At 35.1% G+C, this 15,846-nt stretch overlaps 1 protein-coding gene across 2 annotated transcripts in view; it reads right to left on the bottom strand.

The window, feature by feature from the left end:
- The window catches only part of ANKRD13C (ankyrin repeat domain 13C), a 94,498-nt gene that overhangs the window by 22,221 nt on the left and 56,431 nt on the right, over positions 1-15,846 (bottom strand). For both annotated transcript variants that reach the window (XM_042997555.1, XM_007089808.2), the window contains 3 exons: positions 11,850-11,994; positions 6,006-6,137; positions 2,731-2,892 (listed from right to left, as the gene is read on the bottom strand). In XM_042997555.1, coding sequence (XP_042853489.1) covers positions 2,731-2,892; positions 6,006-6,137; positions 11,850-11,994 — 439 coding nt within the window. The remainder of the gene's footprint in view (positions 1-2,730; positions 2,893-6,005; positions 6,138-11,849; positions 11,995-15,846) is intronic.

Consider the following 15,846-nt stretch of genomic DNA (forward strand, 5'->3'; position numbering starts at 1 on the left):
ACAATGATCAACCTGACCTTTACTGTCCAGCTGCACGTACGCACTGACCTCTGTCCCACATTTTCCTTGCATAAACCCAGAAGTACTGTCAGCACTTTGGATAGTCTTTGAGACATCAGTTAGCCGTGTTCCCAGTGTTGGACTCACTGAAATAAATTCCTTTCTTGTTTCACCACCACTTGTCTCTCTGCCTTTGGATTTTGTCAGTGGCAAGTGGCCTAACCTACTCTGTTTGGGATCATCAGAGCCAAGTGCTCTTGCACCTATGGGCCCCAGTTACAGTATGAACAGTACACAGAGTAGATACATCAAACAACTAGCATGAACCATTGTCCAGAGCCATCAGGGCAGTGGGGCACACAGAGTCCTAGGGCCCACTCCTTAAGGGTCCCCCTTGCCCATTTACCCCTCATGCACACACACAAACAGCCAGCTTCATGCATTCCCAAAGAGACCATTTAGAACATTTATTTACCAAAGAAATAAAGACTTATGTCCACACAAAAACCTATATGTGAATGTTTATGACAGCTTTACTCATAAATGGCCCCAAACTGGAAACCCAAATGTCCTTCAACAGGTGAATAGTTAAGCAAACTATGGTACATTCATACCATGGACTACTACTCAGTAGTAAAAGGAACAAACTACTGATATACACACCTGGAAAAACTACCAGGGAATTAAGCCTAGTGAAGGAGGAAAAAAGCCAGTATCAAAAGGTTATATACAACATCCTTGAAATGACAAAATTTTAAAAATGGAGAAACAGATTAATGGTTGCCAGGGATAAGGGACAGGGAAGGGGCAAAGGGGCAAAAAGGTAGGTGTGCCTATCCAAGGGGAAGGAGGGATCTTGTGGTGATGGCCATGTTCTATATCTTGCCTATAAATGCAAATACCCTGCTTGTGATGATATTACTGGTTTGCAAGATGTTAACACTGGAGGAAACTGGGTGAGGCATATATAGAATCTCTCTGTATTATTTCTTACAACTGTGTATGTGAACCTACAATTATCTCAAAATGAAAAGTCAAATTAAGAAAAATCAAGCAGGCATTTATGTAAAAATTGATTGATCTACAGATTCAACATCATCCTATCAAAATCCCATCAAGTTTTTTTCTTTTATACAAATTGAAAAACTGAATCTAAATATTCATCAAGAACTATACAGTTCAAGGGGCTATGACTCACACAGGAAGTGTTTCCTTTGATTTCTGACCAGAAGTCAAAAGCTAATTAATTAATTTATTTCATATTATTTTGTTCTATTATATACCTATTCAGAATTTTTAACAAGTCCAATAAAATTTAAATCACAGGGCAAGTCCAAAGAAATGGCCTTTTATCTGGTCAATAATGGGAGAGGGTAGCAGCTTTGTTAAAGATGGAGCTCAGCATTCCCTCTCTCAGTTCATCTTCTCCATATCTATTTCCTAAGCATAACCTACTGCTCAAGAGATCAGTAAGTACCCGAAGGCTTCCAGAAAATGAAATCCTGTGAGGCTCTATCCCATGGCCCAAAGAAAGTAAGTACAAGAGGATCTGGCAGAAAGGGGACAGGACCACACTACACTGGCATAATCACAACTTTAACATTTAATGAGGATTGTTAAATACTTCATATCCTGTACTTATTTAACTAAACTATGGCTGATTCACTTAAACACATGAACTTTCTAAACATTAAAATATTTTCCTGGCATGCACAGCATTACCATGAATTAGCTGGAACCTGGCATACTAATCTGAAATGGTTATCTATTGCTAAAACATAATCTGACACCATAGGAGAGACTAAATGTTCAAGGAATCCAAGCCTCCTCAAAATAGCCTTTAAACTTTTTGCTATTGTGACACATTTTACACTTCAAACCAGCATTCACACATATACATATTTACAAACACATACACCCCTGAAACTTGGTTTCATAAAGAAATAATGACCTATACTACATGTGATGTCCTCTGGTTTAACTATAACATCATTATTTAGACTCTAGTTTTTTTCTCTTTTAAAAAGGGTGGTCACAGCCTACTAAATTGATTTCATAAACTACTAAGTGGTCCCTATGGTGCCTTCGATTTGAAAAACACTGCTATACAAATGTAGTAAAATGTTAACATTTGGGGAATCTTGATGAAGAGCATCCAGGAATTCTTTGTACTGTTTTAGTTGCTTTTTGTAAATCTAAAATTGTCAAAATGAAAAATAAATTTAGGAACCCATCCAATTCATCTGATTAGGTAATAAGATTGCAGAAGCAATGATGATGTCCCATGTACCTTAGTATTTCCTAATTTCCCCTCCCCTTTCCTTACTGGCACACAATTCTTTACAGAAAGCATGTTCTCAATATACACATGCTGAATAAAAAACTTATGGGCAAGTATAGATTAGAAATGACTTCATTAAGGAGCTGGGCCTTCAGAGCAACAGATTTCAGGTGATGAAGTAGGAAAAACATATGCAAAGGGACACAGATTAAAAATTAACACTGGGTTTCATGCTTATAAAATGAGTTTAATCTGTTAATGAAGACTCGAAGACCAAGAATAAATTCACAAAAAAGTCACCAAAGGCCCTATCACAGAAAAATAAAAGGTGATACATAGTAACAAACAAACAAACAAATCTATGAATGTTCTTCTATAAACTCACTGAGCGCCAGGATTGAAGTCTACCCCTTCTCTCTTTAGAAAATTGTAAATTAGAAATATTATACCTCAAAATTCTGTTCCATTATGTTTCCACCTTTACTCAAACTCTCCATAATGGCCTTATTTCGAAGAATATCTTCTTCACTAAGATGTTCTCTTCTTTTTCTTGATTCTAAAACAAGTCCATTCACCAGATAAAAGTCTGCCAAAAAGTTTCCTACTCTTTCCTAAAACAAAATTAAATAATCAAAATAATAAAACATTCAAATATTTCAGAATAATAAAACAAATTAAGTTTATCTTAGATCAAAAAGAAAGTTTCAAAGTAATACACAATGTTTTTCCATAAACATGTAACATTTAGGTGAAAATAAATATTCACTTGGTACTTGAACTTAACAAATTATTTTATACATTTTATTAAATTTAAGAATATATATACAATTACACATTTAAAATTTGTAAAGGAAAATTTAAAACACCCAAGATGTATGGTAGTTAATCTGCAAATGAATTAAATCTAAATAGAAATACCACATAGTATTCCTTTAAAATCTACTCCCAAGTAGCACAAAGCTATCTGAAACTTTATTTAGCTGATAGTCAAACACCATGAGTAACAAGGAGGGGTCAGGGATAATTACTGTTCCCATTTTATAGATAGAAAAAAAAAGTGGAATAAAAAGAAATAATCTAAATTACATAAGAATCTCTAGCATAACTAGAATTAATTACCTGTTCCAATACTCTATTCTCTAACAGGATCAAACTTCAAGTTACAGCTGCTTGGTGCTTTCAATAAAGAAGAGAGAACAACAGAATAGTTTTGCTCACCAATACAATTACAATTAAGTGCTTACATTATGGATTAGGGATAGGGAAACTCAAGTGATATAAATGATATCAAGAAAAGAATTATTTCCTTTCAATGAAGTCCTTCTTCAACATTAACCTTCACCTTTTGCAGACCCATGGGTGGTCAGTTTCAAACAGCTTACTACAAAAAACATGATCAATAACTTACTGAAAACAAGCTTCTCATTTCTACCTGCATGCAAATCACTTGGTCTCCATCTTCTGATGTTTCCTGGCATTCCAAAACTATGTGTTTAGAGTTATTTCCATGTCTACCTTGTTTTTGGTGGCCTCCTTACCAGTCACCAAAAAGTAAGGCATTCTGCACCTGTTTCTACCTACAAAATGGGAACCATAAGTATTACTGACTCCCTCCTTACCTGTCAAAGATTTAAGAAGATCACCTAGACGCTGTTCAAGAGCTTTGAGCTGCTTAGCAGTAGTACTAGATGAATAGCAGCTTCAATTTTTATCTTCTCTTGAGGTGATCCTCTAATGCTGTCCAGAAGAACAGAGTACAAACAAATAAGACTTCAAGCCAACAAAGGGATTGCAGTGTAGGAGCTCACAACTAGGAATCCTATAATACTATTTGTTGCCAAACAGGCTTAGAGAAGAAAGTTGAGGAGCCTATATCTAAAAGTGAGAATTTTTCTGTGGCTGAGAAATACTCAGGTGATAATTCTCACTTTTTGAAATCTTCTAATGAGAAAGAATTTATTAAAAGTAAATTATCATATCAATAAAAATTTTAAGTGTATATTCTTCATAATCCAGCCATTCCATTTCTTGCTGTCTATAATAGACAATGAAAGGGCATGTAAATGGATGATAAACACGACATCATTTATAATGGCAGAAAACTGGACACAAATGTGTGTTATTCATCAAAATGTCCATAAATAAGAGACTGGATAAATAAACTACAATCCATACTATGGAATACTATGCAGTTGTTAAAAAGAATGAAGTGGCACTACTGATAAGAAAAAGCTTCTAAACAAACTAAAGAGTGGGAAAAAAAGGTGCAAACCAATAGATATAACACTAGAAAAAAATAAAGAAATATCAACAACTAAAGCTACATATTACTAGGGATACATATTTGTGAATGCAGAACATAAAAAAAAGTTGAGTATACTAATGGATAATCCTTTACAAAGGGCTCTGGGGACTGAGTACTCGTAAAGGGGTACTTTATAACTTTATGTATAAGGTTGTATGGTGATTAATTTTGTATCAACTTGGCTAGACTATGGTGCCCAGCTGTCTGGCTTAACATGTCTCAATGTTGCTATGGAGGTATTTTTTAGATGTAATTAAGAGTTAAATCACTAGACTTAGAATAAAGTAGATTACCCTCCACAATGTGGGTAGGCTTCATTCAAACAACTGCCAACCTTAAGAGCAAAGACTAAAATTTCCCAAAGGAAAAGAAATTCTGCCCCAAGGCTGTGACACAGAAACCCTGCCAAAGATTCTAGCCTGTAGATTTTAGACTCAAGACCACATCAACTCTTACCTGAATTTCTGACCTGCTAGAGTGCTCTACAGATTTCAGAGTGGCCATCACCTATATTCACATAAGTCAATTCCCTTAAATAAATCAATCTCTTCCATACTCCTCCCTCCTTCTCTCTCTATATCCATATATTTATATAGAGATATACATATATCTAGATAGAGATACAGACAGAGATCTACTGATTTCCTCAGAGAACTCTAATACAAGCTGTTTTTATTTTTCCAGGAAGAATATATTCATTTCTACCATGTGTAATAAAACATAATTTTAAATACATAATTTTTAAAAGCAATAAATCTTGGTCTTCACCTATATGATGATTTATTCTTAACTTTAAAACTCTACCAAATGCTTCTTCATATGTCTAATTAAACATTTTTAACATATTTTGAATAGTCTTATATAACCTCTTGCTGGCAGATGAAATGGGAATTATGGAAAGAATTTACAATTCACTAATGAGGGAATCTCCATGGAAATTTAATTTAATGACAGTGTTATAGAAATGTAAGCTTATTTAATTTTAGTCATATATATGGACTACTGAGAAACAGATTCTGAGTGAGTAAATAGTTTTGAAGTCAATGTGGAAACAATAAAAAGGTCCAGGGAAATGAATTCAAAAGTGTATCCCTCTTAATGGTCTTCTTAAGGAATAAAAGCATTAGAAATATAATAGAACCATGTGAAGACACTGTTCCCTGTAAATAACAAGGCAGTTGACATCAAGAATCTTTCCCAACATAAAATTCAAATGAGCTAAACTTTCTCTCCTGGCTTCTGTAAAAATAACTTCCAACTCTGTAAACAACCATTATAATTCCCTATCTTTGATTCAAGGAGGAGAGAATAAACTACTGGAAAATAAGTCAGTAAGCTTCCTACACCTCCACCACATTATTTTGGCAACATTAAAAAATAAACAATTTTTTAAACTGAAAAATCAAGATTGGCACATACTGTTTTATCTTCCCGAAAAAGCCATCCTGTTTGGGCACGTGTGAAAGAAATTGATTTGGTTGATAAAGTTGCAGAGTAAATATCACTACTCATTAAGATGTCAACCTCTTCTTCTGTTTCCATCTCTGATTCCTGCAGTGGGAACAAAAGTTAAATATAAAAATCTATGTTTTCAAAGGTTATTAGTACTACATATGAAAATAATCAACAATTAAAATGTTAGATTTCAAAAACAAAAGGTCAGATTCTAAAAAATGTGAAGTACTACTTATCCTAAAAACCAATTACAGAAGTTTAAACTCCATATATCTAACTAAGTTAGAATTATGATTAATTATAAGTCTATATATACAGGGTACATGAAATACAATACTTTGTGTTCAAAATATGTCATGGAAACAATACTGACTTATCCATTACAGAAATATAGAGTATGTAGAGCAATTTTAAAAGATTAAGAATTAAGTTGACAGGTCTGAGACAAAATTCCCATATAAAGGTTTTTTTTAATACAGATGAATCTTACTTTAATTCTTTTTTCATCCAAAGACCCACCACTATCATTTGAGCCTTTCTTTCCTAATAGCTATAAAATGGAAGGAAAGGGGAGATGAGGAGAGAAGGAGAGAAGGAGAGAAGAAAGGAAGGAAACTTTCTCTATATTCCTTATAGAAAGAAATGGAATCTGAAAATATCAACCCATGGTTTCTAAACTTAGTAAGTAGTCTTATTTCAAGTTTATCCTCTACATATTCCCCAGGGCTGGCATATAATAACTGATTATTATTTTTTTTTGTTTATTTTTTATTTTTGAGAGAGAGAGACAGAGCATTAGCTGGGGAGGGGCAGAGAGAAAGGGAAAAAACAGAATCCAAAGCAGGCTCCATCCAGGCTCCGAGCTGTCAGCCCAGAGCCTGAAGTAGGGCTTGAACTCATTAACAGAGATCATGACCTGAGCCGAAGTCAGACACTTAACAGACTGAGCCACCCAGGCACCTCTGATTATTACTGTTTTAAATGAGAAAAAAAAGATTTGTGCTTGCTTCAGAGGCAGAAGACTTACTGATCAGGTATGGGATGGTAAATAAGTAGGTATAAAATGAGGTTCTGTCCTGTAACAGGCCAAGAGAGAGAATCTCTGATACTTTAAGACTACAGTGTCCTGGGGGGGGGGGGGGGGGGGGGGGGGGGGAGAAGGAAGAGAGAAAAAGCAGAAACTGGGGAATGAGAATTGTCCATAGGATTTACATCCTGATTTCTAACTTCCTGAGAGGTCTGTTTTCTATTCTTCCCCACCAAACTTCACCCAGATTTAGTCCATTTCTGAATCTATGGAACTACAGAAAAAAACAGCAATACCTTGGGACTGCAACAGTACCATTTCCTGCACACTTAGAAGAGAAAAATGAAAAATCTTGATATTAATGCTAAAGCTAAAGAGGTAAAAACGTAGTCCCAGTGAACAAACTAATTCTGAACACAATTTTCTAAAGAAAAACTTTGGCTGTCATAGGTTGCATAGAACTAACTGTTAAACATTGTTTCAAATGTGTTATGAATCAATTAGGATTTTATGTATTAGCTTGTGAACAACACTTTAGATAAATAACACTATCTATGAAGAAACGTGCCTTAACTTTTGAAAACCCTCTTTTCAAATAAACTTTTGGAACAGAACTCTTCTATAAAATCATAGACTGACCATCGCCTAACCACATCATTGAAAAAGACCAATTGTTGATTCATTCATTCAACAAACATTTATTGAACAGCTATTATTTATGTATATTAGTATAAACAACTACTCCCTGTTTGAGGATTAATGTTTAAAATCTAGCTTTGCTGTATTTTTTTAGGCATAAAACACACACACATACCCTAAATACCAATCCTTTAGTGATCTCATTGATACTATAACATTAGCTAATACTTATATAAATAGCCTTAATCTCTGGCTTCTATTTCAATACCATGCTTCTAGCTCATTTGTTGCCTAGTTAGCTATCCTGTTGTCTTTAATATGCAAGAGCTCAAATTATTTAACAAGTTATCCGAGAGTCTAGAATAAAGGCTGGTAAACTACGGCCAGTAGGGCAAATCCAGTGTACCACCTGTTTCTATAAATAAAATTTTATCGGAGTATAGCCATACTCATTCATTTAAATACTGTCAATAGTTGTGACAGAGACCATCTGGTCCAAAAATATATCTAAATATCTGAAACGTTTACTGTTTTTCCCTTTACAGAAAGAGTTTGCCAAACTCTAGCCTAGAATGCACTGATGCAAAATATTAGGAACCAGAGAATACAGCTAAAAGAACCACAGGGAACAGAGGAAGAAAGACATATAAATGAATATAGCATTAGAAGCTCTATGATACCAGATTTAGTGGGAGCATAAAGAATATAATGGTCTCCTGGCAAGGGAAGAAGTGACACTAAGTAGGTGTCCCACAAGTGTGGAAGTGGTGCAAGAAGAGCATTCCAGGAAGCAGAAACTGTGAACAATGGAATGAAGTACTATATAGCCTGGCACATCTGAAAAACTGTAAACAGCTCAGTAATAAGGGTATCTAAGATAGCAAGGTAAAAACAGGGCAGAAAAGTGAGCAAAAGCCATATCACAGAAGGTTCCATGCCATGCCAAGGAATTTGGATTTCATTCTTTAGGAAATAAAGACCTTTTATTTTTTTTATTTTTTAAGATTTTTTGTAGAAGTTTACTTATTTGGGGGTTGGGGGCAAAGAGAGAGAGAGAATCCAAGCAGAATCCACACTGTCAGCACAGAGCTTGATCTGGGGTTCAATCCCACAAACTGAGAGATCATGACCTGAGTCAAAATCAAGAGTTGGATGCTTAACCAACTGAGCCACCCAGATGCCCCAAAATAGAGATCTTTTAAAGTACCTTTAAGGAAGGCAGATTTCATGAATTTGCTTTCAATGTTCAATCTATCTCCAATATGTGAGATAATTTAGAAGCAGACAAGAAGGGGGACAGGAAGATCATGTAGGAGACTTTTGCAATGGTCCAGTTGAGAAATAATAAATATCCGGATTGTGTCAATAATGGTATGATTAAAAAGAGGTAATAATAAGACATTAGGGAGACAGAAAGGACCACACGTGTTCTCTAATTAGAACATGGAATATAAGAAAATATTTCAAAAATAACTCAGTTTTCTGGTTGAATAGAAAATGATATCATTCACCAAAACAAGGACAATGGGAGAAAGAGCAGGTTTGGAGTTTGGAGAGGAAAAAAGGAATTTACTTTTAGATGAGCTGAATTTTGAGGTACCTGGGAGACCTACATGATATCCATGAGGAATTTAAGTAGACAGATCTCCATTTAGAGATCTACCTGGTAGAAATATATATTTGTGAATCATTACTTATAGCAGGGAATGAGAACCATATTGAGGATGCAAGAGGTGGCAGAGAAAAGGGAATAGGAAAAAAGAATAAGAAGAGAAGGGAAAAGAACCACTGACCAAAGTCAAATCCTAAGAAAATGAAAATTTTAAGAACTGAGTTACCAATAATAGCAAATACTTCAAAGAAGTTCGATAGATGGTTGAAGCAAGTACACTGATTATAGCAAACAAACATTATGTAAAACCCCAAACCTATTTCCATTTCCAGATCTCCTAATTCTAACCTTGGCACCACCATGATTCTACTCTTCAAGATAGAAGCACTACACTCACCCTTAAATCTTTCCAATTCTTAATTCACTACACTCAAACTACTAGCAAGTCATAGTCTTTCATTCTGGGAAATGTACGTCATAATCTCTTTGTCTTAAGTATTCACTGTACCATCCTGGTCAAGATCCTTACTACTTCTCACCTGTAGAACTGTAAAAATGTCTCCCATAAATTCCCTGCCTCCAATGTCTCCCTTTTCCAATCCATCTTACATACTAGTTGTGTGATCTTGGAAATGTCATTTAACATCTATAAATCTTAATTTTCTAATCTGTAAAATGGGGAAAATAAAACCATTTGCTCTGATAGGTTATTTTAAACATTTAATGAGTAAAGCTGCAAAGCACTTAAATTACTTGTGGATCAAATCAACAAATATGACTCTGGGGGCTCCTGGGTGGCTCAGTCAGTTAAGGATCCGGCTTCAGCTCAGGTCATGATCTCAGGGCTTGTGAGTTCGAACCCCGCATCAGGCTCTGTGCTGGAAGTTCAGAGCCTGGAGCCTCTTCAGATTCTGTGTCTCCCTCTCTCTCTGCCCCTCCCCCACTCATTCTTTGTCTTTCTCTCTCTCAAAAATAAACATTAAAAAAAATATATGTGGGGTGACTAGGTGGCTCAGTCGGTTAAGCATCCGACTTCGGCTCAGATCATGATCTCACGGTTTATGACTTGGCCCCGCATCGGGCTCTGCGCTGACAGCTCGGAGCCTGCAGCCTGCTTCGAATTCTGTGTCTCCCTCTCTCTCTGCCCCCCCCAACCACTCCCCACAGCTCACACTCTGTCTCTCAAAAATAAATAAATGTTAAAAAACATATATATGACTCTCTGGGGTTGCCTGGATGGCTCAGTTGGTCAAGCATCTGACTCTTGGTTTCTGCTCAGGTCATGACCTCACAGTTAGTGATTTCGAGCCCCGCATCAGGCTCCATGCTGGCAGTGCAGAGCCTGCTTGAAATTCTATCTCCTTATCTTTATGACCCTCCCACACTCTGTCTCTCAAAATAAATAATAATTTTTTTTAAATCTTAAAAAAAAAAGAATATGACTCTCTGTTGCCAACTACAGCAGATCCTAGTATGTGGCTTTTAAAGCGTTTCATAAACCACATTCCCATGCTCAATAAGAGATCTTCACCGCAGTCAGATCTCTTTCCTCAAACAGACCATTCTCATTCCCATTTCCCTGAATTTATTCATCCCTTTTCTTCTATAAGGAATACCTCCTTTTTCTTCCCTCTACCAATCTAAATTTTCATTGCTCACTGCCAGGAAACTATGTCAGTATTGAATAATAATATTTAATATAAATGCATATAAGATAATTAAGGTCTCATGAATACATATGGTAGTAGGAAGGTCTAATCTAAGAGATATTAAGAAAGGAGCCACAGGATATGATGAATCACAACATGGGGAAATGAAGTGTTGAAAAATAAAAACAAAAGAAAAGCAACAGTAGCAAAATAAGATGTTGACTTAAAAACATTTTTAAGGCTATCAATGATAAAAAGATACAGGAAAAGCTTTTTCTTGGTTTATAGTAGGGAAATGGCCATCCAGGGAACAAAGGATAAAAATAATGTATATATGTTTTTCAACGGTGGTTGTGGAAACAATACCAACAGGGAAATATGATGTGACAGAAGGAAGATAATTTTGTATTCTAAGATGGAAAAGATAGAGAAAAGTAGCCAAAGAGTTAGGGATAGTAAAAGAGTACAAAAAGAGTGACAGACAGCCAAAAGAGGTGTTGCTATTAAGGAAACAGAGATTGTCAGCAAAATTAAAAGAAGCTAAGGTAGCAAGATAATAAATGGTAAAAGGGCCAGCACAAGTTCAACAAATGAGAGCTACAAATGAGAACTAAGAGAAGTTGGAGATCCTTTAACCAGGAGATCATCAGTGAATTATGAAGAAACAATCTCATTGGAATGCTCAGGATGAAGAACAGAAAATTAAAAAAAAAAAAAAAAAAAAAAAAAATTTAAAGCTAGTAGTAAAGAAATGAAAGCTTTGGGAATGAACCATCTCACCTATACTTTATGCCTTTTAAAACAATTACACTGAGGCTTGGTTGCATACATACATTTTTACAAAAGCATTTAAAGGAACACTGATAAGACGACATGCTCACCTCATGGTGTATTCGCTGATAAACTTTTTGTTCATTGTCTAATACTACAAAAGATTCAGAGGGTGCCGCATCCCCATTGAAAATGAAGCTTAAATCCCCTCGTTGGCACTTCATGTCAGTAAAGTCTATGAGAGTAGTGTCAAGCCTGTGAAAGACGGGTAGATGAGAAATCCTGACAAATAAAATTTTGATAAAACTCCATAATAATTAAACAAGCCTCATTGCTTCTACCAAGGTACTAATACCATACTTCAAAGTCAAATTTACTGTTAAGGCTAAAGTATTTTATTTAAAAACAGTGAAAGAATATTTAAATAATATTCCATTTTTCCTATAGTTCATTTTCTGAATAAATCCTTCATTAATCCAGCAAAAAAAAATATACATATATATATATATATATATATATATATATATATATATATATAGTTTCCATATTGTTCAAGTATTTCCCTAACTATACCCTTGTTCCGTACCATTTCCCTTACTGCAGCTACTCCATAAAAGTTACTTCAACTGTGAAGGGCATAAAAGGAAAGTAAATTTGCCTAACATTCTTTGATCCCAATAAGACCATACTGCTAGCTCAGCAGAGTATATAGAAAGGGTACAGAAATGGATGGACCACATTCTTAGATTAAGGACTGTGTTTCCAATCTTGCTCTTTTGATCTACTACATCTATGCCTTATGCTGAGCCATCTGATACCAAACCTTGCTTCATTTCAACTAGATAAATCATTTAACTTACTCCAAATTCTTGTCCTGTTTGACTTCTCTGATTCAGATTACCATTCTTTCCCAACATCTCCACAGCCTAAAAATTTATGGATCATTACTGTATCAAAGATTCACGGACTTAACATACTTGTATATTTATCATAGTCTTTAATAACCAAGACCTGGCATGGTCTAGCTCAATGGATTGGTCTCAAATAAATTCCACAAACCACTGTTTGCTGAAATTAGGGAGAATACTAGAATGGAAAACTTCACAAGTACCCTAAAATGTTTCAATCTTGTACCAAGCTTTGTAGGAGATCCCATTAGGATCTCTCTTACTGGTTGCTCAAAATATAGTCTTTAATCGAAAAAATGGGTTGACAAAGCAGTTAAGAGATGCTGATCACACCCTGGCTGCTGAGTTTCTAAGAATTCATTACCTTGTAAGTTATTCAATTCTCATGCTAGACTAGGCAAAGTGAATGAGCATTCTTGGTTTCCCTACACAGAAAAATATCTGAGAACTGGAACATATCTTATATCCTGCATCAAAAAGAGTAACTGGGGTCATATATAATTTATCAACAAACTAGTACCTTTTAAAAGTGAAGGTGATACCATTAATAATTTTGCCAGGACAATAGCGATGAATCAACAGCAAACAAGGAAGTATGGTTATCTTATGTATAAGGGCCTCCTTTCTGAGCCATATAAAATATATACACCCCTCAGAATGAAATCAAGAAGCCCTAAAAAAAGCAAGTCACCAACTCCTGTAGAAGTGAATCCTGCCTGCTGCTTTATAGCTGAATTCTAGCTCCTGGTTCACCTCCAGGGGCCAGCCTGTACTACTGAACACATCCTGTTACTACTTGTACATGTGGCGTAAGAAAATAATGCCAGTAAAAGAGGCTCATCCCCTACCTCTGTAAGATGTGGGCTACTGAATATCAAAAAGGAACAGATAATTTTATATCAGTCATCTATGTGGACTTCAAGCTGCAGCTACCAGAAAACTCTATACCTCACATAAAAGACGAAATGAAACAGAACAATCTTCTGCATCCATTTCCTTCTTGCCCATCCTGGATGAGAGTGGTAGTGGGTTGGTAGTGGATGTAAGCGTAGTGAAGGGAAAGATACACAGAGACAGAGACAGAAAGACAAAGACAGACTGACATGGTGACATTTGAAACCTTAGATCTAGCTAGACCTAAAATGAGTCATAGTCAATTTTTATTTCATTTGTTTTTATAATTTGCAACTGAAAGAAGACTAATGCATCTTCTACAATATCCCTGACATATTAGATGATCTACTAAGCTTTATTACACATGCCTTATAATGACATAACTTGTCATGATGGTATTTTAAATTATTAACTAGTCCTTGCTTTAAGCCTATGAGTCTAAATATATTCTATTTTTACCATGTAATTAGCCATTAAAAATATATAATTATACAAATGCAAAGACTGGAACTAAAAATGTTCCAAAAAATCAATAGAAAATGTTGTTTTTAAGATAAAAGCTTGGAGAATGCCAAATAACACTGCAAAAGGACATAACAGAGGTTTGCCTTGAGACAAGAAAAGCCTGAAATGAGGCAAAGTTTGCAAACTTTGCTCTGATCATTTCAGTCAGCGCTCATAAGATTACCTCATAATTATTAATAGTGAAAATGTTAATATTCTCAACAATAAAGTTGCTCATACTTTCCTACTTCCACTAAAGTATTAATTTCTCCTTGGTATCAGAAAAGGTATTTTAAATGATCACATGGCTGTCATGAAATAAAAGTAAACTTTAAAGATTTCTGTGAACATACTTTAAAATTCAGTTTCATTTGAAGTGATGTTTAAAAAAAACTAATCGGGCGTGCCTCGGTGGCTCAGTTGGTTTAAGCATCTGACTTCAGCGCAGGTCATAATCTCAGAGTTCAGGGGTTCAAGCCCTGCATCGGGCTCTGTGCTTCCAGCTCAGAGCCTGGAGCCTGCTTCAGATTCTGTGTCTCCTTCTCTCTCTGCCCCTACCCTGCTCATGCTCTGTCTCGCTCAAAAATAAACATTAAAAAAAATTATAAATAAATAAAAACTAATCATCTCATGATGTTTACATTTGAAGGTTTTTATTTAATGTTAATGGATTATTTTTCATTAGATTCTTCTCATCTATGCAAAAAACTTTTGCAATATGTCCTAAAAGCCAGCCTCTCCATTAACCTGGTAAACTTCAGTAATGACAGCTTTAGAACCTATCACATCTCTCCTTTATCCTCAGCTGCTTTAAGTCCCAGGTCTGAGTATCTTGCTAAATTATAGGAGCTTCCTCTTTTCTTTCTACGTTTATTTATTTATTTTGAGAGAGGAAGAGAGACAGACAGACAGACAGTACTAGTGGAGGAGGGGCAGAGAAAGAGGGAGAGATAATCCAAAGCAGATTCCATGCTGTCAGCACAGAGGCTGGCGCGGGGATTGAATTTACCAACTGTGAGAACATGAAATCAAGATTCAGATGCTTAACTGACTGAGCCACCCAGGCACCCCTAAATTATAGTAACTTCCTTTTAATCTATATTCTCTGACACAATTATTCTCCCTCAGGCTTTTATTCTTATGTCTCTATTTTAACCATTTGTAGCTTTACTACCTGTATTTATTATGTAATATGCATCATATCATTTACTTTTAAAAGTCATATATAAATGTGAAATAATTTTTTAAAGCCTCCTTTTTTTCTAGGAATCAAATAGAACTAACACTAACCTTTTTTAAAGTAGCACAAGGAATATAATAATATTCTCCCAAATTATCTGCTACCTTTGGCAAGCACCTATAGTAAACATTTTTAAATTGATGAGTAATTTTTGATGAAATCATATATATTGTTAACAGGTTGCTTAAGTAAATCTACATAATTATCAAATCCTTTCCTACTTTTTTTTTCCATGTTTTTCTGCATTTTGCAAGGTTTCTAATAATGACCATGAATTTAATGTACATAAGCACTTTCATAATTAGAAACATCATTAGAGGTTATTTTTTAAAAACAAAAACCTGAAACTTCTACCTTACTCAAATTCTATTTCTTGAGAACAAATACCCTAGAACTTACTTTCAACTAAAGATTATCTCTTCACTAAAATTCAATATATCTCATAATAAATCTCAGAGTTGACTCTAAAATTTCTGCCTTGTGACATGGTAAGAACAGACATGAAGTCAGAGGTCGTGGCCCAGCCATTAATTTGCCATATGCTCCTATAAAAATCACATC

The sequence above is a fragment of the Panthera tigris genome, chromosome C1 (genome assembly GCF_018350195.1).
Source record: "Panthera tigris isolate Pti1 chromosome C1, P.tigris_Pti1_mat1.1, whole genome shotgun sequence".
NCBI classification, from domain to species: domain Eukaryota; kingdom Metazoa; phylum Chordata; class Mammalia; order Carnivora; family Felidae; genus Panthera; species Panthera tigris.